Source organism: Centroberyx affinis, unplaced genomic scaffold (genome assembly GCF_046629955.1).
Source record: "Centroberyx affinis isolate AG114_WGS23_722 - 3 ecotype Tasmania unplaced genomic scaffold, CSIRO-AGI_Caff_v1 ptg001484l_1, whole genome shotgun sequence".
NCBI lineage: Eukaryota > Metazoa > Chordata > Actinopteri > Beryciformes > Berycidae > Centroberyx > Centroberyx affinis.
Window position 1 is genome coordinate 705,215 of NW_027279951.1, and position 27,085 is coordinate 732,299.

Below are 27,085 nucleotides of genomic sequence, written 5' to 3' on the forward strand. Positions count from 1 at the left end.
TACCAGTAGAAACAGCCAATAGCGGTCACTGGTTGGCCCTCACAGTAATGCCCTCACAGTAATGTGTGTAACCTCACAGCAGACTGACACAGTCTGCCAGTTTGTTGTATTCAGTCATGCAGTTAACTGCATTTGGATGATCTGAAGTAATCCAGTTATTGAGATGTCAAACTAGGACAGCCCATTACCTAATTACAATTATTGGAGCACCTCGAGCACCTCAAAAGCAGTAGTGCACATGTACTGACATTACTGCTGTCACAACCATGATATGTCAACACTATTCAAGGTTTGTTTCAATTTCTGAACTAAATTTATGCATTTAAGCAAGGCCCAAAGGCAGCTGGCAACAGAGGGAAAACAAAATCTCTTGTGAACACATGGATGAAAGTGATATACTGTATGTCAAAACCACCAACAGTCAGGTTTTCTGTTTGAAGGTGTTGGCAAGTGTCATTAAAGCATCTTTTAGGGTGGCTTGACAATTATTTATGATCATAGTAAATACTACTACTACAAATAATAATAATAATAATAATAATAATAATAATAATAATAATAATAATAAATATAGCCGCAAGCGGTGATTGAGGGGTCCAAGCACAATTTGATAAGACAGACGGATAGACAAAACATTACAGACGGTAGAAAGACAAATACAAAAACTGACATGTTGGACATGCAGTCTAACACCGGCTTTTGTGTTGGCCCGTGACTTCTGTCAAGTTCATCTTTTCATACGGTCATTTGTCCAAAGATTAGAAAATTAAGATATTATGCTTACTTATCACAAGCTTAGTGGTGTGAGGAGACAGCATTACCCACAGGACTTGAACCCATGATCTTTAGCATGGCAGACCTATGCATTAACCATTAGGCTACTGAGTCCATAGGATAGCCATCGAAGGAACACCAAAAAATAGAGCCAAGTTATGAGACTGTCCAAGCTATAGGCTATTTAGAGTCTTAGAGTATTTTAACTATGGTCAGCTATGGTTACAATACCACCAAATGTTGCATGCTACCTCAGAGTTGACCTGTGCACATATGTACCAAATTTGTTTAAGGTAGGCCAACAACTTCCTGACTTAGGGCAATTTTTGTATATTAGGCCTTGCCTACAAATTTTGAAAGCCAGTTGTAGTAAAACGGTATGGACTATCAAAAAACTGCTCAATAACTTTTGTGCAGGACAGTCCAGACATGCTGTGAGCGAAAATTGGTGAAGATTGGACACAATTTGTAGGAGAAGAAGCGAAAAAACTGTTTTGGACCAAATTCAACATGGCGGAAAACCTTATGGGCTGAAAAGGGAGTGGCCTATATGGATAGATGCAACTTGGCCCAAGGAATCCAGCAATCAAGGAATTTTGTAATTGAATTTTGAAATGTTGCTATAGCGCCCCCTATAAGTGAAATAACACCATAGGTCAATGCGTTCCTGAGTTATGGCGATTTTTGTGAAATAGGCCCCACCCACGACAGTTGACCAAACTTTGGAAGTCGATTATATGAAAACGGTGTGGAATATCAAAAAACTGCTGGATAACTTTTGTGCAGGACAGTCCAGAAATGCTGTGTCACAAATTTGGTGACGATTAGACAAATTTTGTAGGAGGAGTAGCGAAAAAACGGTTTTGGACAAAATTCAAAATGGCGGAAAATCTAGTTAGGAGGAAATGGCCGGGGCCTATATGGATGGATGCAGAATGAACCAAGGAATCCAGGGAAAGTGGATTTTGATTGTGGCCCATACGGTTCAGAAGTTATAGGCCAAAACGTAAAGTTGCTTGCTATAGCGCCACCATGAGGCCAATTGATGTGAATTTCGTAACCTCAGTAGTGGCTGAGACTTTGGACCTATCTGCCAAGTTTGGTCACTGTAGCTCTTACAGTTTCTGAGATCCAGATACTTTTAGGGCAGAAGAAGAAGAAGAAGAAGAAGGAGAAGAACAAAAACATAGGGTTCCCCGCACTACGTGCTTGGACCCCTAATAAATTATATTTATATAGCACCTTTCAAAACAAAGTTACAAAGTGCTTCACAAGACAAAATAAAAATGGTGGACAACAATAATAAAAACCATTTTAAAACAGTTTAAAGGTTATACAACATTGAGAAGTAAATATAGGAGCAAAAGAGCTACATATGAGGAAGAGTATTATAAGTAAAATAAAATATACTAATGTAGCTTATCATGTTTTATAAACGTGTATTTAAAGTAAACATAATTTTCTCACTATGTCTCCATATATACATAACAATTATACCAGACATGTCCTCATTATGAGATTTGATGAACTTTGACTTGAAAGCCGCAGAATTTTACATCAGTAACATTAAGATCATAAAAACATGGACATAAAAAGGACACTTTTGTAGACGTGAAAGTCAGTCTACAAGACAAGGTAAAAAAAAAATAGAAATATGTTTACATACAAGATTACTAGGAATAAGTGGAGCTCAGACTATATTTTAAAACCTGACATTGTAGCCTCTAGAGAGCTGTTCAAAGTGATAAAAAAACAAAAACATAAATAAGTAAATAAATTTAAATAGTTAGTTCCTACACAACGAAACAAAATTTTCATCACCTGCTTCATAAAAAAAATTGACAAGCTCTTTTAAGAAAAATTGAATTTTTCAGTCGGTTTGTTTTGGCCCTGAAGAAACCCACACAGTGCTTCTAATGAACAGGCCACTTGGCCCCAAGCAGCTGAGCTGCAGATCAGGTGGCTACTGTTGCTACAATACAATTAATGTGACAGACCTTTTGCCTATACTTAATGGTTACAACTTGGGATGTAGTGAAGGAAAACCCACCTAAAATCAGTCTACCCAACTTTTTATTTGCAGAATAGAGTTTATCCAACCTTTTTTTATTATGTAAATTACATCAGAGTAAGTGGTATCCTGGAGGTCATAGTTCAACTTTCACTCCATCACTGATCACAACTGATCAATTTTTAAGTTGCATTTGCAATATTAAATGCCTGGGAATGCCTTTTGAGTGCACATGCTTAGAGCAGAAGTAAGTCTAAATGGTACATTGATATTAAATTGCACATTTCTGGACATGGTTTCCAGCTTTGGGAGAGAGAGAGATCAATATCCATGAATAAGTCCCTTTATTTTATTTTAGCCATTTTCCGAATAGTTAATAAATTGTAGCGATTATTTGAGCAAATGAAAAACACAAAGGAGTTTGTTTGCACAGTGCATTGCCCCTTTTTCTGTCCTTCTCACATGTGGACGACCCCCGCCCCTGCCACCACCCCCTCCCATGTCTCTGTGTGTGCAGTCAGAGCTGTGCTATAAACAGAAACGCTGAACAGGAGAACAAAGAGACCTACTGTGATTGGTATCGGTTAATATGCAACTAGTTGCAGCCATTACTTAAACCTGGCGATATATCACTGCAACTGTCCTGCAATTATTTCTGAGCATATAGACTGTCAATGAATCAATGTAGCTAATTCAAACTTGGACCGACTAGCTGGCTTGATGCTGCTGCTTTGTTATTCCTCATTAGCCAAGCCATTAACTGAGCTTTAAGCAAGTACATACAATTGCTTAAAATATACATGATACCAGAGTGAGCATTACCAGACCAGTGACCCATTTTGATTAATAATTAGAATTAAATGTTTGAAAGGATAGTGTAGCTACTACCACCCTGACCCAAACCAGGGTTCTCTATTTTCTAGCTTTGGGAGAGAGTCGGTCATGTTTAATATTGATTTAGCTGCCTATAGAATACCAAATAAAATATGTGCTTTCTATTTAGGGGTAAACTTTTTTTTTTTAATTTCACTTTAGTAGGAACTTCGCTCTTCATGAAAACTAGACTATCACTAGAGGAGAAAGTGACCTGGAGTGCGAATATTAATGATAATATGACAAGGCCCAGAAATGCCCCGGATGTACAAACAGGAACCATCTGTCACAGCCTTCATAAGTATGTCAGTACCCACAAGAGGGATTTCCAGACCAAGGAGCTTGTGTTTATCCGCTTAGCATCCAAAAATTGTCACTACCAAGCTGTTAAACCAGAGGGGTTTGTCCCTTTCTAATCTCCAATCCTCACAAATTGGATTCACACCTTCTACGCAATTCAAAGGCGTTGAGTAGGTTGTCTAAGAGTCAAGCCCCTGTTGGAGGTGACACCTGTCGCCCTCAATTCAGATAGTCTTCAAAAGTGTTTACAACAACTATATACTGACTTCTGAGGTCAAAGTCCTCAGGTTGTCTCTAGCAGCAGAGATTAAAGCACAATAACATAATTTTTAACATATTGGTCCTCAGTAATTCTTGACTTGATAGGATGATGATTGCTTGGCATGTTTTTTCATTATTGACATATTGTGCATATTTTTAGGTTGAGTAGGCACTGGTAGAGACTCCAGTGTACCTAAAAAAGCTAATTTAATGTTAAGCGAACTTGGTGATGTTATTGCATGTTCACTTGCTTATTTAAACATAATGTCAAATGTGTAAGTGCACTGTAAATCTAAGATTATATTGTATCACATTAGTCAGTCTGAATCATGTGGTATTGTTTTATACAAACCGCTTGAGGCAAACACCTGAAACTGTGAATGATCTCAGTTTGTGTGAAACTTTGTGTACATGCTGTGCCCAGTTTCCCAATGGGGATCGCTGGTGTTTCATCTTATCTTAGTAGCTGTTTCTTCATTCTTCTTTTTTTTTTGAGAGAGAGAGCTATATTGTAAAGTAGTGCATCCCCAGAATCCTCTCTTGGAGAGGCTGAAAGGCCCACAACTCTGTCACAACCAGTAGCTACACATCAGTTTTTTTGTTAGGCACACTTCATGGTAGGACAGATCTGAAAATATTGCTAGACATTCTTTAGCTGTCCAACCTCGACAATCCATTTAAGAATTGTCCATGCTCTTTCAGTCATCATACATTTTCATTGGATTATATCATTTGGCCATATTTGAATTTCTAACCTGGCAATTATTTGACACTATCCACATATATCAGTAGCATAAGAATAACCTAGTTGGCAAATTAAAAAACAACAAAAACACAAAACTAATGATGGCAATATTACCTAAACAATGTTGTTTAGTTTATTGTACTACTAAGTATGTCTCCAACAAAGCTATAAAAACCTATTGCCTTGGTTGAAAGGTTAGAGTGATTTGCATATTTGGAGCATCTGGCACAACTAGGAAGTTGGAGCTGAGCTCCAAATGGGATTGATACAGAAGCTCGGAGGTGCTCATAAGCCTGAGGCAGGTGAGACGACTAAAAAAGCCTAGATCAATAGGATGCTTGCCTTGTGCCAAAAGTCACACGTCACCCACAGGTAATTGGGATTAGTGCCCTGATTTACAGCTATGCAAGTACTTAACACAGTCCTGTAGAGGCTGAGGGCACTGAAACTGTAACAGGAAATCACTGACAAACAGGAAGTGAAACTAATCTGTTAGCAGGTTAGGAAGACACATTATATGACTGAATTAGAACATATTGTACCGCATAAAGTGCCATCCAATGAAAAGACATATGCTTTACTACATATCACACTGACATTACTGTGTTTTGTTGTTGTTGTTGTTTGACTATATTTAATGAACCACTACTGGGTAAATTATAACCAGCATCTATGCGCAGGCAATAATTATGAACTACTGTCACATCAGTTTGTGATAGTAGTTGTTTGAGATATAGTGAAACACTAACCACAGAGCTACAGGTTAACAGCCTTACTGAGCAAATAAACTTCACCTACTTTTCATGATAATTATCCTTGTTTTGACTTAAATACTGAAATTGACTGATTCCTTTGCATCAAAATCCCAAATCTATACACACACACACACACACACACACAGTCTGATTGATTGATTGACGCTCTGTCCATAAGATGTGATTAAACATCAAGATGCTTCACACTATGATAACTGAAGAATCCTGTGCTAAAAAGTTGAGCTATAGAATCAAGGCTGTTCTCCTTTGAGAACTCATTTTAGGTAAATCAGCGAAAATCTGTTAGATTAAGACATGGAAAGTGATCCTGATAAGTGACTCCAGTAATTACAAGATGAAAATTTACTACAGTTTGAAGACTCTTTAGCGTGAATACTTTCATCCTTCTATTTGAAAAACAAAACTGACACATTTAGACTAAAGATCACTATCCTGCAGGTCACTGTATCCCAGTGGCATAAATGTTGAAGAAACACTTTCATTTCTGGCCTCATTGTTACAGACTCTCTATGATGCTGTCTGATACTTGAAGAGACCTCTGCTCTACCTTCTCTTATCCCATTACAGTCTAATCTCTGCACCCGGAGAGGCCCAGACACTCGCGTGCACCAGGAGATTAAACGCTTTTAACACTCTTCTCCTTTCCTCTCTCTCTTTCTCTCTCTCTTTCTCTCTCTAGATATAGATATTACACGCTATTACACTAATTTTTCTTATTCTTTGAAATTCAAGACAACCCCTTTACAAAGAAGAACTCAACCACTATCGAAACACCATTATACAATATACACGTTCATGGTGCTGCTCAGTGACAGAATTTGGTTCAGAAGCGCCCTCTGGTGGTCACGGTCTCTATAGACAGCATAGAATGTAGTGTTGGTCAGCTGCAGCTTGCTGAGAGGTGAGGATGTGCAGTGAGTTAAGCTTGCCAGCAGGCGGTGATCATTTACAGGACAAGATAATCACAGGTTTCACTCTCATCCAAAAAAATCAACCCGAAACCCCACTCCTTACCCAAAGGGTGTTTAAGCCCTCAAAGGAGTGGTGCTTTACTGTCTTTCTTGCCCCCACAGTAGCAGCGATATTATTTACTTCCAAAGTAATGCAACACATTTTCAATGGCTATATAACTGGGTGAATGTAGCATAACATAATTATACAGGACTTTGTTTACTTGAGTAGTGAACAATAATCATGCTCACTGCCTATCTAGCCAATGGGATTAGCAATCAGTTTTAAAATCTAGTCGCATCCTCATGGTAATGAGTCATTTGCATTAGCCAAAACAATGTCTAAAGTGTTCCCCATAAAAGGCCATGATGAGGTCACCACCAGGATCATCAAGGACATCAGGAACCTGGTTCAAACATCATGAATTTCTCCCATCTCATGTTGTGATTTTCAATTTGGACCCTATAAGCTTCTGGATCTGCAGTCACAGACTTTATTGGTTATTGTTCACACAATTGTTTGCACAAATATTGAGCACTTCACACATGCATGCAAATTATTAAAGTTCACTCTTTGACAACAATGTTAGTCATGTTTTGCACAAATGAAAATTGTTGACGGACACATTGCTGCAATATATTACTTTTAATTGCTTGTAATGATCAGAACTTATTCTTCATCATTCTAATAGGTATGGTCATGCCTCAAGCTTGTTATTGTTCTGTTGACCTATAGATGTTGTGATGACATATTATGATAAACAATGATTGTTTAGTCTAATAATCACCTTGAATATATCAAATGGGACACAAGGAACCCACCTGAGTAAATGAAACAGAACAAGTAGACCTTCTGCTGCACAGAATTGGCTCCTGAAGCGCCCTCTGGTGTATATTATTTGACTCACTGATGTTCTGTACTGTACAGTACAAAAAGGTTTCTACATAGTACCATAAAATGGTTCTTTAGGATTACACCATATTTATAGCACTATTTTGGTGCTATAAAGAATCTTTTTTATAAATGTTCACACTATCAGTCAAAAGTTTCAACACACCTGTTTTAATTCTCTTAAAGCCATTTTGATCTAAAGGCTTATGCTTAGATGCTTGAAATTTGTCAAAAAATTGTCAAATTAGACAAATATAAATAGTGAAGTTGATTTCTGTGTATGAATTTCTTTCCAAAGCCTTTGCCTTTCCATCAAGACAAAGAATATTTTACTACTACTACGTACTTAATTACTTCTACTTTAAATAATCTAAAATATATGATAGTTTGGATTTGTTTAACACTCTTTTGGTCACTGCATAATTCCATTTGTGTTAGGCTATTTCATAGTTTTGATGCCTTTACTATTATTCTAAAAATGTGAAAAATAGTATGTCCACACTTTTGACTGGTAGTGTATATCACCATGTGATAAACATTTTAAGAACCACACTGTGTTTGTTATTCTGATTTTCTAGTTTGTTTGTTTTTTAATGAATTATTTTAACACATCAGAGGGTTCTTTGGATCATTATGGATCTGTATAGACCCGTTACCTGAACCAAAGAACCCCTGAAGAACCCTCCTCTTTCTGTGTGTAGTGTGTCAATTTGGCCAGCAGATGGTGTTACCTTCAACTGGACTAAAGGAGCAGTATTTCTGATTCCACTTGAGAAAAGACACACCTTCCCTGAGCTGAATCCACTGTGCACTACACTGGCTACAGCCTCATATATTTAGATGTGTATGCTTTGTGAGTGCATGCATGTTGACCTGACATTCCTTCCTGACTGTGGATAATGTTGTGAAATTTTATTCAAACCCACTTGTGTCTATATATATAAATATGTGATCTCAAAATGGAAAGGGGGGGGGGGGGGGGGGGGGGGAGTTTTTGCTAATTAATGACAATGACATGATAATTCTTCAGGTTATGGCAACTGTAGAGAAAGAAGCATCCAGTTGGCCCTGTGTTTGTGCTGCCCTCTTGTGGCTAGCTACATTCCTTTACTCTGCTTTACTATGCTGTGAGTGATAAAGGCATATTCTTTTTGTTATGACAGTGTAGATACTGTCATGAGCAGGCATCTTCTCTTAATAGGAAAATCAGAATCAGAAATTGCCTGCTGTTTCTTTAGCATATAAAAGTACTGCACTGTAGTTTATTGGACAGTTAAGGTCTTCCTCACATATTGTTTTAAAATTTTAACGGAGGGTTCTTTGAGTCATTACGGTTCTGTATAGACCCACTACCGTAACCTGAACCTTTTTCTTCGTGTAGTGTCTCAACTTAACCAGCAGATGGTGACCTTCGACTGGACTTAAGAAGTTTTGCTGAAAGTCTAAAGCCTCATGATACTGATTTACAGTATATTCAGACATTTTCAGATGTGTTTCGAATAGCAGAAAACTCAAGAACTAGGCACTTAATCCTCAGAATTACTGTGTTTGTATAAAATAGCACTATAGTATCTCCCTAAGAGTTATTTACTAATACAAAGGATTTGATGTTGCAGTCCTTTGTGCCAAAATATACAGGACATCAGACTATGCCATCATAAAACTAGAACCACAGTAGTTAGAACTGAAACATGTGACTTAGACCTTTACAGAAACACCCAAACTCTTCATGTCAAAGGAATGTTTTCTTTATTTTGCAATTTGCATTTTACTGTTATTTTTCAGAAATACAGATATGTGGCTAAACAAAGTTCAAACTGTAAAATTATTATGAAACTATGAAAACTTTCACTTTCAACTACTTGCATACATAACATATGTACAAAATATAAAATGTTTTGGTTTAATACATAGAAAATACATGGAGCAAATATATAGTTTCATATCATGCCAACTGGCATACAGATGAAAAAAATATTTATCATCAAGGTATTTTATTCCCTCCTCTTCTCCTTCCTTTATTCATGCATTCAGTCAGTCAGTAAGTGAATAAGTGATTTGAGTTCCTAATTTATTACTGTGATTTACTATTTATAATCAAAATAACAATTTACAAATTTAATTAATTAAATTTTTAAAATTTAACAACAAATTTTAAAACATAACATTGCTTAGGTTTATATTATATTACACTATAAACATATGACGTAAAGCTTCAAATTATGTGAAGTTATGGATGTAATGTTACTGTAATGCCACTTGTCATAGTTATATATAGGCCACATTCACAACCTTCAAGATCTGATAGTAAGTGGCTTAATCATGTTAGTTCTTACTGATGCCACATGCATTGTTATATATTGTACTGTCTTTCCCTGTATTCCCCTTAAACCCTTTGGTAGCAATACTGACTGAGGGATAATATTGTCTCTTAAAGAGTATTTTTTGGCATTTCTGCTTTATTAAACAGTCAGTAGACTAGAGAGACAGGAAAGACAGGGCAGAGAGACGGGATGACAAGCAGCAAAGGGCAAGGGCCGGATTCGAACCTGTGCCGTCGCCATTAGCCTTAATGGTACACGCCGTACCGATTGAAGCCACCGGGGCATCCCAGCCTGGCAGACAATATTGTTATGGTTCCACATCTGTCACTGTTGTGGTTCTTTTTCAGTTTAGGGATGTCCTCTTTTTACTTGCAGCTCAACAATAGATGTTCTCTGAGCTCTGTTATCTGCAGGAGTTTCAGTCATGCGCAGTGTGTATAACTCTGTGAAAGTTTGAAATGCTTCACGGTTGAGTGCCTTCTTTGGTGTTGCACTAGATAAGTCCTTCGCTGGAGTGCACAGCGCTTTGACTCTCTGAGGAGAGAGAGCAAGAGAATTTGCCATTAGTATCATCAGATACAATTCATTCAGCATCCATAAAATAGACCAATAAAAACCAAGCACTTTGCTTTTGGAGGTACTGAAGTCAGTATTGCAGTTTGTTTGAATTATATTGCTATATCCTGTGTTCTCTTGGCATTCTAGTCTCTATTGCCCTCTTTCTATTGTAGGTACTTTTCAGCTTTTCTTACAATAAGAAAATGCGACCGTACCTGTCTCAGTGTTCCCGGGGTGACACTCATAGCATACAGCATCCAGAGAGGAACCATGAGTGTTGACGAGAGAGTAAAGAATCCCCCAATGGTGTAGCCCCACCAGGGGTATTCATAAGTGTTGTTGAATTTGAGAGGAGTATATTTGACCAAGGAAAAGACAAATGTGCACTAAAGGGGAGAGATGGGAACAGAAGATGTAAAAGCAGAATGCAAAGTTCAGATCATATAATGTTGGCAAGGGGCACAAAGAAAGGGGCTTTTAGAAATTATTTTTGTGGCCTTTGTGCGTTTTATTTAGCTGATGGAAAACATACAATGAAGATTGATATTTTACACTGTGGAATTTTATATGGTCAAAAGAGCAAACGCCCGTATACTGTATCAAATTTCATGCAATTTGGCCAAAAGGGGAAACTGTAGTGGCATTTCAAATTTAAAAAAGGCCATAAGCCTATCTCACACAAAGTAAGTAACTTGGCAGCCAGATCCAGCAATCCTTGCTTTACATATTTTCCCAAGTCCACCTTATTGTTTTGGTTTTGGTTGGTGATGTGGGCATGGCCTAGGCCCTATGCAGTAACGGCATATCATATTGGACTTAAATGCCATTAGGGCTTGAATCACAGAATTATTTCTATATAATGTTCATACTTATCGAAATTACATTTATTTCTCACACTGAGATTAAAGACATTGTCATTCAGGAAGACTTCACTACCATAAGACCATGCTCTGTCATCGGATGAATGTGATCACTAAGAATCCCAACAAAGTGACTGGCAGTAACCTTTCCTTATAATTGGGCTGGTCAAAATAAACCATATAAATAAACCAATAAACCAAATAAACCATGCCATTACAACTTTGACAGAGTGGCAAGAACTTTTCACTTGGAGCAAAGCACTTGGGCTTGTAGGTTTCTGCACCACATATGTAATCATACACCTTAGAGTGGGGTGAAGGATGACTCATCTGTACTACATTTTTCTTCTGCTCTTTAGTTAATTACAGTCCATGCAATCTTTGCACCACTGAATGAACAAAAGGTATTATAAGCTGTTTATTCACAGCAACCTTATGATAGAATCCCATTACACTGATCTTCTGAAACAACCTGTTCCTTTCTTGAATTGAAAGTTTCAGCCAAGTGATTCACAGTTGTTCACCTGTTTCACTTTGCTCTCTGATCCAATGTCTGCAAGCCACAGCCCATATTTGTGTTTTGACCACACATGATCCTTGCTGATGATGTATTTTTCTTCAGGGAGTGTCACTGTATTTTGCCATAATATGAATATACAACGCTTGTTGAACTATCACATCAGCAGCAAATTAAAATTATTTTGCTGAAAGATTACATTCCTCAGTTCATTAAATCATCATCTAATGAAATATTTCTTCAGCAAAATCAATTGCACAGATTTTCTTAAACAGCTGATTCAAAATTGCATTTATTTGAAAACACTTGAAGGTGTAAACAACCTAGGGTTCCTATACAGTACACAGTAGTCAGTCACTGGTACTGCCTTCCATCTGGTTGAGACATGTGTACTTGTGTTGGGACAGAAGCCACTGGCAGCTGTCAGACACACTTGCTTGTTAGAATACTGTGAACAAACAGGATTTCACCAAAAACGTAGCTACGTATCTCATCTTTAATAAGCAGGCATGCCAACAGTAAAAACATTTCCAATACTTACAGTACAGATAGCTGGTGTGAAGTACTGCCAACAGTATTTCATAAAAGGCCACGGCCGATAGCCAATCATGTCCTGTATATTATCATACAGACGATCCGCACCTTTAGGAAAAAAATCATGTTAGCCACGTCAGACTCATTGCATCATGCAACATATTTCCACTGTCAGTTGTCTCAGCATTATCTCATATCTTAAAAAATATCAATGCGTCTTACCATAGACCCATCCCACACAGCCAGACTGGAGAATGGCAAAAACCAGGAGTGTCATTCCACTACAAGCATAGTAGTCAAACAACTGAAAAACATAAAGTCCACCCTGCAAAAAGAGAGAAACATAATCCTTCTCTGAAAAGCAGCACAGGTTTGTCATTGTAACATCCAAATTGTAGTGTTTCTTGATTGTTCAGATGCATTTCTGGTAACTGGTTAGAAACTGCAAATGCATTGACACAATGATCACTATCTCAAAGACATTTGCTAAATGTCTAATTATTTCTGGTTGTCTTCACACACTAACAACACTTTTTTGCAAATCATCTTTCACTGAGGCAATGCTCTTCGCCTGTGATGACATTACCACTGAGGCAGCCAAGGTTGGATACGCCACACAAAGCTTGTTTATTCCTGGTGTTTGGCTAAGGAAAATATAAGACATTGATGAAAATGTATGGCCTAATGCCAATTAAAGGCAAGATGTTGTTGAATAAAAATAAAAAAATCTAGGGACACTAAAGCATTTAGTTAATTTTATGTTCAGTTATTTTAATTGTAATGATGTGGTAACTGTAAACTTAAGATTTGACTATTTTTATTAAAAAAAAAAAAACTGGGTAACACTTTATAATAACCATCATTAATAAATGGTAAATTGATAGTTAATTAAACTTTAGTTAATAGTTATTTTACTGTTAACAAACAATGAAATGATCATCATAATGTTTACTAATTATTAGTAATGCTATAATTTATGTTATTTTATCATTCGTTTGTGTAATATAAAATCATTTGTTTATAAATTATATATTGTATCATAGCTTTTTACCCTTTTTACCGTCTCTTATCAGCTATGATACAATATATAATTTATAAACAAATGATTTTATATTACACAAACTAATGATAAAATAACATAAATTATAGCATTACTAATAATTAGTAAACATTATTAATGATAATTTCATTGTTTGTTAACAGTAAAATAACTATTAACTAAAGTTTAATTAACTATCAATTTACCATTTATTAATGATGGTTATTATAAAGTGTTACCAAAAACTGATGTCCATTTTCCTTTTTGCTCGATGTTACTGAAGATCTTTTGTGATTGCATTTTAGACATCAGTATGTGATTTTGTTAATGACATGTAATGTTTCAAAAATTGTATTGTATTATGAACATGTATTTACTGTTTTACAAACTAAAACATAGTTTTAGTGTTTGTGTCTGTCTTAAAATCTGCACTGTTGTGTCAAGAAATGCATCTGAACAATGAGGAAAACTATAATACATCTGTCTATGTTTGTCTAAGATTCCATAAGTAATTCATTAATATCACAAGCCCTCACCTCTGTAACCATCAGAAGGCCAATAAGGAAACTTCCCACACTAATGCCAAGGAGAAGGAGTTTACGGCGACAGGGGATTTGGAAGAAGGACGGATACATGTCGGAGATCGCTGTGACCAAGGCCTCATGATATACAAACTATAAAGATGAAAGAGATTGTTTTGTAATTAAATAGTAAAAATGAATGTCATGTATTTTATCACGCAAAGTGTCTGAATCAAATCATTACTTTTCAAGCAGGATGGATATTTGGTCCTACCTCACTATCTAATCCTAAGAAGATGATCATAACGAAGAAGAAGATGGCCCAGAGCTGGGGAACTGGCATCAGGGCCACGGCACGAGGATAAGCAATGAATGCCAGGCCAGGACCTGCAAATGGTACATTGATCACATCATTAAACATTTATATCATTTCTACACAGCTTTCTGTAGAACATGCATTGGCAACAATTCATACCTGATTCAGCCACCATTGAGATGTCTATGCCTTGCTCATATGCCATGAAACCAAGCACGGAAAAGATGGCAAAGCCAGCTACAAAGCTGGTTAAACTGTTCAGCAAGCACAGGTAAACACAGTCTCTGTAAGTGAAATGTTGGAAAATTAGTAAACCTCCCCTCAAATCCAAATTGCAAAAAAAAATGAAGTCTGATTTTTGCAGAAGGGTATAGAGTATAATGAGCAAGGATATAAATATAAAAACCTGTAGCAGTTGTTGCTGTATTTGTTGTAACTTCCTAAAGCTGTCAAAACGCCTGTGCAAACTCCATAGGAGTAGAAAATTTGGCTACCAGCATCCATCCACACCTGAAAATGTTGGAAGAGATTTAGTTCAGTTTAGGTTTGTAATAATAGAAGTGATAATTAGAGCATCAAATAAATGTTTAATAGTAGGCTAGTACCTCTGGATCAGTGAGGCGGGACGGGTCTGGGTAGAGGTAGAACTTGATTCCATCTTTGGCTCCCGGTAATGTAAGGCCACGAACCAGCAACACCACCAGCATCAAATATGGAAATGTAGCAGTGAAGTAGACCACCTGAGACAGAACCGGCATCCAATTCAGTTTTTGGGTCACTTTTTAAGAGTCAATATTTTATGATATAATCATATTTTCCATAATATCAGATGTAAAGAAAAAACATAATGTGAAGATTCTGTCTTACCTTTCCTGTGGACTTCACTCCTTTCCAGACACAAAAGTAACAGATCACCCAGGCAAGTAGCAGACAAAGGGCCAAATCCCACCGAACATTGCCGATTTCTTCAATTCCACCAGACAAGCCCAATATTCTCCTCCTATAATGAAATTTATTTAGGAACATCCAAAAAGCATAAAAAAAAACCCAGCTGTCCTTACATGACGTTTTAATTCGTACTACTTACTCCCAAAACTCTACGACTGAAGATGTTGTGTTTCCATGGAGATGCTCAGTGGACGTATGATTCTGACCATGCTCAAAACAGCCATCTAAGAAGAGGTTGTGAAATATTACACAGGAATTACTGCTGATGTACTGCAGCTTGGAAAACAGTTAGAAACCTGATTAACACATTAAACACAATGCTCAAGCTGTATGTGTCACAGCTTGAAATCAAGATCTTAGTACCTGTGTTCCAACTGTTTTGACAACTTGCCCAAGGAAGCTCGGAGTTGAAGGAAGAAAACAGGTAGAGGAAGGCCCAAGCCAGTATGATGATGTAATATACCCCAGTGTACAAAACAACCACTTGGCTTCCATAGCCCAAGCCTGTTGAGAGATATTGATGTTTTACTTTAACACTGAAACAATGAAAAGACACTACTTTGTTTTTACTTTGCATTGACTTAGTAGAGGTATCTGACATTACGTGGGTTGATGTCCTATGAAATGTTGTCTCCAGTGAGAATGTGCCACCACTGATGGTCAGGTATTTTTTGTACCCTCCCAACCAGAATGAGACCCAACCAGAACCCACTTAGCATGAGGCTGCGGTTCTCAGGGCTACTTTAAAATACAAACCAAAAATCGGACATCTGATACTGAGGTAACACCAGTGATGTAAACCCACCTCATTTTCCAAATTACACCAATTGTCCCAAGGGGGGTAGCTACAGGAATGATGTACTGAATGATTACTAACTAGTAATTTGTACTTTTGTCCATATATCACCAAAGGGAAAGTGCTACAATTACACATCCAAACAAGGTGACATACTATATACTGTATGTCACTGATTGGCCGTGAGGGGGACTGCATTATTTGTGTGGGACATGTTTAATGTTGCCTTGTCTTATTAAACTAATTGTTACATGCAGTTGTTTGTAGCATTTATTTCTTCTCAGAATTGATATAAAAATCATGCTACAACCTTGAACATCTTGAGAATTTACCTTCAAAGAGTGGGCATATTTTCCTCCAACATGTTACTCCACCCTGACTGGTGTACTGGCCCAAAGATGTCTCCAGGAAGAACAGCGGAATGCCACAGGTGAACAAGAACAGAACATAAGGTATGAAGAAAACCCCTTTGAAACGAGATTGAAGATTTTGTTAAAACATTTTCAATACATTTGTACACACTAAAAAGGTGTTGCAAAAAGGAATATACTAAGGTGGTGTGGTTCTGCTTATAAATGTTATTATGTGGAGAATCTGTACTTGAAGATTATAAGGCTGCTAAAGAGGTATGGGTATCATTTTTGTAGAGGCCTGCATTAAGAAATCGTTACACCATTGTGGGCAAAACACGTGGCCACACAAGTCAGCCGTTTACTGGACACAGTTAATAGGCAAATTTTGTCATCTTGTACATGCACACCTGATTATTCTTCATTCATTCTCTCTCCTGGATAAGATTTTTACTGCAAGCAAGCAAAACGTCACACTGCAGAAAGAATGGTAACAATCTCACTCTGTCTCACCTCACATACATATTTAATTCACAATTAAATAAAAGCCCCACAACAATTATGATATATTTACCTCCTCCATTTTTGTAGCAAAGGTAAGGAAACCTCCAGACATTTCCCAGACCGATGATGTGTCCTGCTACTGCCAGGAAGAATTCCATTTTATTGCCCCATTTTTCCCTCTCCTGAGGTTTGGGTTGAGGATGCCCCATACTGCTCCCAAGGTTCATCAGATTCATTTTCACCTCTGCGTTGTTTCTGTGCTCCATTTCAACCTTGGGCAGGGAATCAATAAGTGTTCATGAATGTGCTGTATAGCTGTTATTCAGCGTTATGAATGTTATAAACTGGAGTACATGTTTACCTGATCATAACTGTTTAAATAGGAATCTGTAGATAGAGTCTATAGAGGGGTCCCTTGATATGAAAATTATCTATAATGAAAAATTCATAACTGAATTAAAATGACTGCAATAACAGTTTAATTTCTATGCAGTTGAGGAACCGGGTGGCAAGAATTTTTCCAAACTCAGTATCAATTTGTCAAAAAAAGGTTGGGAACACCTGGTCAATGACTCAACCAGTGTTGGTAAGTCAAATGTAAGTGAAATGTTTCAGCAACGCACACATAATAAATAACCCATTAAGCAACAATCTACAGTATTTTGTGTTTAATTCCTATTTGTATCTTGTATTTTTCCATCATTGTTCCACTGCTACAGTTGCTCAAGTCAAGTCCCAAGTAAATCAAGTCAAACTTGAAAGCTTGAGGCTATTTGGATGATAGAAAAATCTCAAGTCAAAAATAAAACAATAATCTAGACTTTAATCTACACGTTTGGTTCAAAGGGAAAAAGAAAATCCTACTCTCCATCATTGTGTTTAGCTATTAGCTACTGAATTAAACCAAATTAACATGAAATAAAAACACTGGATAATATTGTTACGTGGGGGCAGAGGTGAGGACCCAAATGCAGACAGGCAGGCAGAGGCTTACTGAGGTAGAGACTTTTAATAAAGAACTAAAGCAAAAATACAAACTCAGGAAAACCAAAAACGCAACAGGCTGGCAAAAGGCAAACAAAGGAATACAAAAACCAACCTGGCCGGAAACAAGGCAAGAAGTTGAAAACTGAAGAAGAGGCAGGATAACACGAGGACAGGTACACTGGGAAACAGAGCAGGTAACAAACAGGTAACTAACAGGAAGCAAAACAGACGAACTGACAAAGAGTGGATGAAAAACCAGGGTAAATATACTGTGGGGATGGGTGATTAGTGATAAGGTTCAGGTGTGCAGGTGAAGTAGGAGCTGGGGGAGAGAGGGAGCCACACCCACACTACACATTGACAGACAGACCAGGAGGCGGAGACACAAGGGAGGCAGGGAACACAGAGAAACACAAAGGCAGGCCATGGCAGAACCATGACAGTACCCCCCCCCCCCCTTAAGGGACGGCTCCTGACGTCTCATCAAGCCAATGAGGAACACCGAGCAGGGTGGGTAGAGGGGGCCCGGAGGAGGGACTAGGAGGCAAGTGGCCCGGGGGCTGGACAGGGGTGGAGCGGGAAACCTCAGGCAGACGGCCTGGAGGCAGGACGGAGGCCAAACAGGAAGTCTCAGGCGGACGGCCTGGAGGCAGGACGGAGGCCAAACAGGAAACCTCAGGCGGACGGCCTGGGGGCTGGACACGTAGGCGCAGCAGCTCTGGAGGACGGGCAGGAGGACGACCAGAGTGGCGGAGCAGCTCTGGAGGACGACCAGAGTGGCGGAGCAGCTCTGGAGGACAAGAAGGAGGACGACCAGAGTGGCGGAGCAGCTCTGGAGGACGGGCAGGAGGACGACCAGAGTGGCGGAGCAGCTCTGGAGGACAAGAAGGAGGACGACAAGAAGGAGGACGACCAGAGTGGCGGAGCAGCTCTGGAGGACGGGCAGGAGGACGACCAGAGTGGCAGAACAGCTCTGGAGGACGGGCAGGAGGACGACCAGAGTGGCGGAACAGCTCTGGAGACCGGCGACGTGGAAAAGACCGCTCAGGAGGTCGGCGACAAAGGCTGGACCGCTCAGGAGGCCGGCGATGTAGCTGGAGGTCAGGGAATGCAGCCGACACCAGAAGAGTAGGGTCAGGGGCAGGTTGCGAGATTACAGGAGTACAGGATCGGAGTCCGGCGGCAGGAGTGCGGGACCGGAGGCCGGAGACAGGAATGCTGGACCAGAAGCCAGAGACTGGAGTACAGGACCGGAGGCCGGAGACTGGAGCGCAGGACCGGAAGCCGGAGACTGGAGCGCAGGACCGGAAGCCGGAGACTGGAGCGCAGGACCGGAAGCCGGAGACTGGAGCGCAGGACTGGAGTCCGGCGGCTGGAGTGCAGGAACGGCACTGGTGTTATCAGAGTCACTGGGAACACTGGAGTTGACCGGATACTGGAATGCCGGACCGGTGTCCTGCAACGGCTGTCGGAGACGGCCGACGGAGAATGGCAGGGCGTCGGCAGATGCGGCCGACGACTGGAGATCTGGCTGAAGAGCAGGCTGTGTCAGCTGGGAGCCCGGCAGGCGAGCCGGTGAAGGCAGGGAAACAGGGGTTTGCTGACACAGCCACAGGAAACTGCAGCAGACCAGGAACAGAAATTAGCTGCAACTCTGGCTCAGCGGATTGCTGCAACACGGGAACAGGAGACAGCTGCAGCTCAGGAACAGAAGGCTGCTGCAGCCCAGGAACAGAAGACAGCTGCAGCCCAGGAACAGAAGACAGCTGCAGCCCAGGAACAGAAGACAGCTGCAGCCCAGGAACAGAAGGCTTTAATAGCACAAGAACAGAAGGCTTTTGCAGCTCAGGAACAAGACACAGCTGCAGCCCGGGAACAGAAGACAGCTGCAGCCCAGGAACAGAAGGCTTTAACAGCCCAGGAACAGAAGGCTTTTGCAGCTCAAGAACAGAAGGCAGCCGCGGCGCAGGAACAGAAGGCAGCCGCGGCGCAGGAACAGAAGGCAGCCGCGGCGCAGGAACAGAAGGCAGCCGCGGCGCAGGAACAGAAGGCAGCCGCGGTGCATGAACAGAAGACAGCCGCGGCGCAGGAACAGAAGACAGCCGCGGCACAGGAACAGAAACCTTCTGCGCCGCTGGAACAGGAGACTGCTGTGGCCCAGCAGGAACAGGCGACTGCTGCGGCCCAGCAGGAACAGGCGACTGCCGCGGCTCGGCGACAGGGAGCCTCTGTGGCGCAGGAACAGGTGACTGCTGCGGCCCAGCAGGAACGGGAGATTGCCGCGGCCCAGCAGAACGGGGAGCTTTTGCGGCGCAGGAACAGGAAATTGCCGCGGTCCGGCAGGAACGGGAGACCGCCGCAGCCCGGCAGGAACGGGAGACTGCCGCGGCGCAGGAACAGGGACTGACTGGACCCCAGTAGTGGCGCTGGGCAGCGGAGACTCTGTGGCGCTGGAATGCAGAGAGAGCTAGTGGTGTTGGGAGCCACGGGGACCTCGCCGCCTCTTGGTGCCTCAAAGGGCGACCGCTGGGCGTCAGGGCGGCTCCCCAGATGATCCATGGTAGAAACCAGGGGTTCCGGAAATGCCGGGTCAGGACAGGCAGGTTTTAGGCTCAAAAGTCCGAGCCTAACCGACTGGAGTGCAGGCTAAAGGCTAGCAGGCTGAAGGCTAGCAGGCTGGAGGCTAGCAGACTGAGACTTGGCTGGTAGCTCGGCTGCTGCTGCGACCTAGGCTTGGGCTGGGAGCTAGGCTGCTGCTGTGGCCTAGGCTTGGGCTGGGAGCTAGGCTGCTGCTGCGGCTTGGGCTGGTAGACTTCCATGTAATGAAGCCTAGTTTACTACTCCAGCAAGTAGGCCGAACCTTATTAACGACCTGCAACAGAGACGATTTCTAGTCCCTGTTGAGTCAGCCAACCAACTTCAGCTAATGCTTTCTAGAGATCGTGGGATTTCCCAAACTGAATAATTACCACACACACAAAACTGCCTTGCTAGCTCAATCTTGTTGTAACTAAGATATCAGCTGAAAAAAATATTTTTTTCATGGACAGATTTAGCTACTACGTCCGCAAACTTCACATGTATTTTCACCGACTCACCGGCACAGCTGATGGAGGATGCCAGAGTGTCTAGTAACGTCAAGGCTGAACAGATATTTATTTATATTTAAATATATTGTATGATAATATATGGCGGAGTAATATTTAGTTATGAGCACGGCTAGGTGTGCTGTCATGCTGATTTGATCACGTTCTAAATGTCTAGTTGACCAATCAGATTGTTTGGTCGGAACTACCTGTTGTATAATCATAGATAATGCTATGTGCATAAGGTTATAGCAGTGGTCACAATTTTTTAACTCATACAGATACACTAACCAAGTTAGTTAATGTTACCTAGCTAGCCTGACATTTACCCAGCATATTTTACACATTCAACATACCACTGAGTGCACAAAGTCTGAGATAGTGAATGTAATCTGTAATTTTTGACCCACATGTTTTGCACACTACTACTCTCTTGTTATTTTCTATCAGGCTAATTATTTCACTTCACACACACAACACTTCTTGAGTAGATGCTGCTGTTAATGTGATTGAAACTAATACTGAACTAACTGCCCAAAGAAGCCTGACTTTTAGGAAGTGTCAGACTCATTCTGGTTGGCTGGTTGGCAATATAACTTTCTCTACTCTCATGCAGCATCTGCTAGCATGACTACAGGCAAATCGTTGGCTAGGGAGTCACTGCATTCAAATACAGCATTTGGCCAGTGATACCTCAGAGCTGTCTCTCCCACCCTCACATTTGATCTGACCCCAAACAGCTACCGGCTCCACAAAAGGAGCCATCAAACTCAAACAATGAACCAAACGTTCCTAAATGACCAAATGAGTGGGTTATAGCTACTTTGGGTGTCTCGACTTGTAAAGACTTCCAGAGCCTATTCAATAACATCCATCACTGGCTCAGTAAGCTTCGGATTTTTAGGAAGTGTCAGACTCATTCTGGTTGGCTGGTTGGCAATATAGCTTTCTTTACTCTCGTGCAGCATCTGCTAGCACGACTATAGGCAAATCGTTGGCTAGGGAGTCACTGCATTCAAATACAGCATTTGGCCAGTGATACCTCAGAGCTGTCTCTCCCACCTTCACGTTTGATCTGACCCCAAACAGCTACCGGCTCCACAAAAGGAGCCATCAAACTCAAACAATGAACCAAACGTTCCTAAATGACCAAATGAGTGGGTTATAGCTACTTTGGGTGTCTCGACTCGTGAAGACTTCCAGAGCCTATTCAATAACGTCCATCACTGGCTCAGTAAGCTTCGGATTTGACTTAACAACTCAGAGTATTCAACAAAGATTTAACAAAATATGCTGATTAGAAACAAACTTGCTGTGCTTATTTCCCTTGCTCATTCCTGAGGTGTAACTCACCTTCCCATTCAATCATAAATTACCTACTCTACGTCATTTAACAGCTCTGATGTGGTCAGCTGATTCTTACTAACAAATGTACTTTTCCTTTGACCTACTTGTAGCCTATATATGAAATAACAGTTTATGACAAATTTGTCTGCATGAAATGACTGAATGATGAATGTTTATAAACCTTCAATATGTATGTGTTTGATATTGTTGAAAGGATTAAGTCTTAGCTGTCATGTACAATTTACAATTTCACATTTGGCAGACGCTTTTATCCAAAGCGACTTACACATGAGATTTGCATACAACACAAGCAAGTTTCTAGATAGGAGAGAACAACAAGAGTAAGTGCTATAGAGCTAAGTTCTGGTCCAACAGGACAAAGGTGCTACGAGACAGTGCAACAAGCTAAGTTCTGGTCCAACAGGACATAGGTGCTACGAGGGAGTGCTACAAGGCAGTGTTATGAGGTAATGCATAGAGTGCATCAAATTTTTTTTTTTTTTATGAAAGGAGGTATTCGCTAAAGAGCTGGGTCTTTAGCCTTTTCTTAAGGATAGAGAGGGATTCTGCGGATCGAATGGAGTTTGGCAACTCGTTCCACCACCGGGGAACCACAGAAGAGAAGAGTCTGGCTAGAGACTTAGGGCCTTGCTGAGGTGGCAGCACCAGGCGCCGCTCCATGGCAGAGCGTAGTGAGCGGGAGGGAGCGTAGACCTGAATGAGGGAGTTCAGGTAGGTCGGAGCCGTTTTGGTTATTAAAGATAGTAAAGATGTAAAGATAGTTGCATCTCTATCACATAAACACTCTGTTTTTCTCTTGTCACTGTCATTGCCCAGTTCTTGTCACTGTTCTCCCGGCACCTATTGCACACTCAGCCACTCAAGGTTTCTTCTATTTTTTTCCTAACAAGTTTTTTTCATGGGAGTTTTTCCTTATATGCATGGAGGGTCTAAGGCTGGTGGTGCTGGGTGGGTTAAGCTATGTAGAATGAGTGGGTTGTTATGTCTTGCTATAATCTGTTTTTGTTTGTCTTGCTCTTCCTGATGTTTGTCCTATATCATTCTGTTTTATGGCTCATTCTCTGTAAACTCCTCTGAGACATGCTTGTGATGAGGGGCTATATAAATAAACAAACTTGAACTTGAACTCAGAGGTCACTCATGGAAATTTGATTTACCTGGTTACTTTGCATTTTTGCATAGTCTGAGGTAAAGACTGCACTTATTTTTAGCAAAGAAACTGATTTACTTACTGCAACAAAGATAACCATTAAAAAAAGGCAGCACTACATGTCATTGCTAAAGCAATGGAATGCCCTATAGCAAGCAAAGTAAATGCTGGACCGGTGAAACTACTCCTCTTATTGTTTCACTATTGTTTAATTTATTGTGATTTCATGTGCCTTTATCTGTGAGTCATCACAGATCTGTGAGTTATCACATATAAAGGGACTGCAAAAGCCTAATAATCTGTGGAAAACAAACTCTTCCCCGAAGGCGCCTACTCTCTCATGTTAGCTTGCAAAATTTTGTCACTCGAAAATGTAAGTTATTGTCACATAAATGAAACAAGTTCCCTTCGGCCTTGGGTAGCCTCCACTTTATAAGCCTCTCAGTCTGCAATGTGCCCTGTTTGCCATGAGACAGTGGGAGGATGAGAGATTTATCTTGTAGCGGTTAAATTATCATAAATGTACCTTCTCAATTTTCTGCATTACTGTATTTAGCAGCCCTTACTGTCCGCTTTACACCTCTCCTTTATTTGAAACTTGTCAATACAGTAACAAATCAGATCTTCCTAGCTTTGGATTCAAATTGCAGCACTGCAATCTCACATTGTTGGCAAGCTACATGTAGCTAGGATGATTCTTTTGACCACATCTAACTAAACAGTGCAATGTCTCTAAGAGTAAGTGCTGTCAGGTCCAGATAGAAACTGCTACATGTGAGCATGATTTGGAAAATGTTTCAAAATTTTGTAGGTTACAGTATTATTCTCAGAAGCAGGTCATGGTCTTCTGGGTCTCTGGCAAAGAGGAGGACTGTAGGTTGTTTTTGCCTGAAAGTGAAATAAGTGACTCTATTGTTTTGTTTTTCTATTTTTGTTTGCATTTATTTTGTCTTGCTAACAAGAGAACTAACAGAAGGAAGGCTAGCATGCACAACAGAATTTGTAAAATATTGCCTAAAATGCCAGTAGGTAAATTAACTGAGCCAAAGGAGCACTAGTTAATTGTGTTTAAAAAAAAAGTGTTAACACCAAATGACATGTGCTCGAACACCGGTTGACCTGCTGTGCTCATTCAGAACTGAACCTGTTTTAACTATACACTTTCTTGACTATTATTTTTCTTTTATATAATATACTTTATGAGAACTCAAAACTAAAAGAAGTGCACTTTACCTCTAGTAGTTGATGTGTTTCCTCTTCAGAAAATTGTTCTCAGGAAGAAAAGTCCAACCACTCTCCAAGGCTGTTGGAGTTGAGTGAAATAGTCTTCTATGGGGAGGGGCTACCGAGGCCAACAGCGGTCTTCTCTTGAAACCAACAGGACACACACACACACACTGTTACAAACAAATGTATGGTCTTAACTTGGTGTCAATGTCGCTTTGCATGTTAGCTAAGATAAAGGAGATAACCGTTATCTTGGGGTTACTGGCTTACATTCTGCACATTTGTAGCTCTCCTGTTGTTCTGTAAAATACTTTTAAAGGAGTTGGAGAGTATTTATAATTATCTCATCCATTTGTTTTGTTTTTTTAAATGTGAAAAAATGTAAATGTGAGAACACTTATTAATATCCGATTGTTATGTTACTGTATGTACAGTAATGTATGTAGCTAATTCTTTTTAGCTAACTCTTCACAATCTTTAATTACTGTAGTTGTTAAGAATCGACGGCTTAAGGTTCAGTTTCTTCTTGGTCTGAATTCCCACAAAGCTGACCTCATATGTGCCTCATATTTAGTGTTAAAATCATAATTTTCTGCTTATTATTAATGACAAAAAACAAACAAATTATTATTATCCTCCAGTTCTGTGTCAAGTTGGACTTCAAACTCTATTTGATGTATGTCACATTAGAGGAGTTTCCCTCTCTTGGCACCTGTATAGCATTACATTTCAAGAGGAACAGAAGCATGCAATCATTGTATTAGATTTCTCACCACAATGCATTTGTCTCCATCAATTAATGCCATTTAATGGCTATGCTTATAGTAGAGTAATTTTCATTTGGCTGATAAATTACTTACAAAGTATTATGTGTGTGTGTGTGTTTGTTTCTGTGTGTGGTAATAAAGACTATAATACAAAAACTCTCCATTGAAACCAGTACAAATGACATTCCTTTGAGTTTGCACCTTTTCTTCACAAGGTGGTCCAGCCCACCCATTTAATTGTTGGGGAAACTGCTGCAAGTAGACACACCTGTTAAAGGCATCAGACAATCAATGCTATTCATTACCATTTCTATGGCAATTCCACAGACAGAAGACTGACAGGTCAGGAAAACTAGTACAACTGATAGTTTGTGCTCTTTTCCTCATAAACACATGAACCTATAAAACAGTAGGCAGGGCTTGTTTTTATCACTCTATTTTCCTTTACTGACCTGTACTACATCTGAGTCATTCCTCCAAATCGGTGCCTTTTAAGACCCTCTGACATATTTCAAAATAATTTGCAAGTGCCTTAAGATGACTCCTAACGTTAATACTAACCCATAATGTGCTTATCTTTAATGCCAGCAGTCAATATGGGAGAGTGGGTGTCTTTTTTTTTTTAATGGTGATGTCTCATTTTGGAACAAAACTCTTCATATTTAAAGCACAATTTGTATTACCTGAAAGTGTATTTTCTTTATTGTAATAACTTTCTTTTCTTGAATCTAAGCCATTTTGCAATGTCACTAAGTATGTTCATTCAACTTCTAATACAAATAAAATTACAAATATGCCAGTACAAATTGTCCTAGTTGTCCCTTCTTTCTGTCATAATATCATTTATCATAATGAATGCATTAAAAAAGAAAAGAAAAGAAAATATTAAATATATTTGCATTCCTAAATCTACTGTCAACTCTGTCACACTAATGAAACTCCCCTGTGAAAGAATGGAATTTTCCACAAGTCACATGATTTTCAGATGATGACATCATTTTAATGCAGGCAAAATATCAATGAGAAGCAAGTAAGTTTCCATTCTGTATTTTGTGTTTTTGAATGTTTTAAATGTTTAAGGCAAGGCAAGGCAAACTTTGTTTATATAGCACATTTCATATACAAGGCAAATTCAATGTGCTTTACATAACACACAAAAAATACATAATTTGTCAAGGAAAATTACATTATTGATTCATAAAATGACATATTACAAAGAAAGAAAGAAAGAAAGAAAGAACAAAAACATAAATGAAATAAATAATAATATAACTGTTTTGTTGATGGTTTAACTGATGGTAATGATCATAATATGTCAACTGTGTCATATCATATTGGTCCAACTCAGGCAAACTAAATACTGAGAATTTTGTGCATATGTTTGACACACAACGCTAACATATGTCAACCTTATTGTTTGAAAGTGATTTCACTGTATGTTTATAAAACTTTATAAAACTAATTGTTACTTATTATACCATAATAATAGTAATTCTGTAAAATAATAGTTACTTAATAAAATGCCTTTTTACTTCAATAAAATCATGCATGTAAACCTACATACATGCCAAGTGTTCCCATGTTCTTCATCACATGGGGAAAAACGGGCAATATAAGCGTATATAAGTGTCAACCCACCTTGTAGGAAGTA

General features: G+C 39.7%; 1 protein-coding gene across 1 annotated transcript; it reads right to left on the bottom strand.

The window, feature by feature from the left end:
• Positions 1-9,387: 9,387 nt before the first annotated feature.
• On the bottom strand, positions 9,388-24,808 carry LOC139650369 (sodium- and chloride-dependent GABA transporter 2-like). The gene is made up of 15 exons (XM_071527020.1): positions 24,674-24,808; positions 16,920-17,121; positions 16,328-16,462; positions 15,563-15,703; positions 15,339-15,423; positions 15,119-15,251; positions 14,857-14,991; positions 14,658-14,761; positions 14,411-14,535; positions 14,210-14,322; positions 13,951-14,088; positions 12,598-12,700; positions 12,383-12,483; positions 10,680-10,850; positions 9,388-10,440 (listed from the first exon to the last, which is right to left on the bottom strand). The coding sequence occupies exons 2-15, from the start codon at positions 17,113-17,115 to the stop codon at positions 10,255-10,257; spliced, it is 1,866 nt and encodes a 621-aa protein (XP_071383121.1). The 5' UTR covers positions 17,116-17,121; positions 24,674-24,808; the 3' UTR covers positions 9,388-10,254.
• Positions 24,809-27,085: the final 2,277 nt, after the last annotated feature.